Source organism: Notothenia coriiceps, unplaced genomic scaffold, assembly GCF_000735185.1.
Source record: "Notothenia coriiceps isolate Sejong01 unplaced genomic scaffold, NC01 NC01_scaffold00003503, whole genome shotgun sequence".
Classification (NCBI taxonomy): domain Eukaryota; kingdom Metazoa; phylum Chordata; class Actinopteri; order Perciformes; family Nototheniidae; genus Notothenia; species Notothenia coriiceps.
Window position 1 is genome coordinate 1 of NW_011336204.1, and position 1,389 is coordinate 1,389.

The window sequence follows — 1,389 nt, forward strand, 5'->3', positions numbered from 1 at the left end:
CACAGACACAGGCTCACACACACACACACACACACACACACACACACACACACACACACACACACACACACACACACACACACACACACACACACACACACACACACACACACAAGCCTTGAATCTTGTTACCTGTCCAGGCTGTTGTTGTTGTGCTCCGGGCTCTGATAGGCTCCTCTCCAGCTCTCTCTACCCGACTCCCCCTCACTGTTTTGGGGGAAGAGCTCCTCCAGACTCAGCCTCTCTCCTCCGCTCTCCTCCTCCAACGTGTCGATGTCCGTCTCCAGCACCGTCACCGGCAGAGCGAAGCACGGCAGCTCGCTGGTGATTGGCTCGTCCTCGGCCAGAAGCACGTCCTCCTCCTGGAAGTCGTCGATGTCCGTCTCCATGGGGATGTCCAGCTCTGCGTCCAGGCTGTGGGCGGGACTTGGGCTCAGGGTGGTTTCTGATTCGTTCCCTGGTTCGAGAGAGATCTTCTGGGGCTCGATGCTGTGGAAGAGGTAGGATTCAGGAGGGGAAACCACGCCGACGTTATCCATCAAAGGTGGAAGGGTTGAGTCGCTATGAACTCTGGGAGATGGAGTTCTCTCCCACTCTGCTCCAGGTCTGATGTTTGAGTGGTTTTTGAGAGGCTTCACTGTTACTCTGTCCTCCTCAGGGCTGATGATCATCTCAGATACCCTGCAGGGACACAGATAGACTTTATTAACACACTTATTGAAACCTGGATACATAATAATAATTAAAAAGATAGGTATTTAATTTACTTTTAAAAATTCCAATTGAGGTTGCTGTTCTAAGATCAAATGGGAGGCTGTTCACTTGGACATTAATAGTGACTTTCAAATGCAGTAAAATATCATCCAAATGTAGAAGTTACTACCGAGCTCACCTGTTCTTACTGCTCTCTTTTGGTGGAAGTGGAGGTGGAGGTCGAGAGGATAAAACCTCCCCCCTCTCCTGCTGAGAATACACCCCCATCAGGTCTCTCTCTGCCTGGGGAGGAGCCACCGGTCTGAAGCCCCTCCTGGAGAACATGGGACTGGGCGGAGCTACGGTAAAAGTCCGGTCCTGATGCGGCATTTGATTGGATGGAGCGTGGGAGAAGGCGTGATCCTGCGTTTGTGCTGGATTCTGATTGGATGGAGCGTGGGAGAAGGCGTGCTCCTGCGTTTGTGCTGGATTCTGATTGGATGGAGCGTGGGAGAATGAGCGCTCCTGCGTTTGTGCTGGATTCTGATTGGATGGAGCGTGGGAGAATGAGCGCTCCTGCGTTTGTGCTGGATTCTGATTGGATGAGAGTGCCTGGGTTTGGCTGCAGTTGCATCTCGGGCAGTTTTCGGACACTTCCTGCCTCTGTGGAGGAAGACTGAAGGACCTCTGTCTGGA

General features: G+C 52.5%; 1 protein-coding gene across 1 annotated transcript; it reads right to left on the minus strand.

The window, feature by feature from the left end:
• Nucleotides 1-132: 132 nt before the first annotated feature.
• LOC104941533 (uncharacterized) lies at nucleotides 133-1,382 on the minus strand (the record flags this gene model as incomplete). Its single annotated transcript, XM_010766635.1, has 2 exons — nucleotides 893-1,382; nucleotides 133-681 (listed from the first exon to the last, which is right to left on the minus strand). Coding segments are annotated over exons 1-2 (740 nt in total), but the record flags the coding sequence as incomplete, so codon positions are not given.
• Between the last annotated feature and the right edge of the window lie 7 nt (nucleotides 1,383-1,389).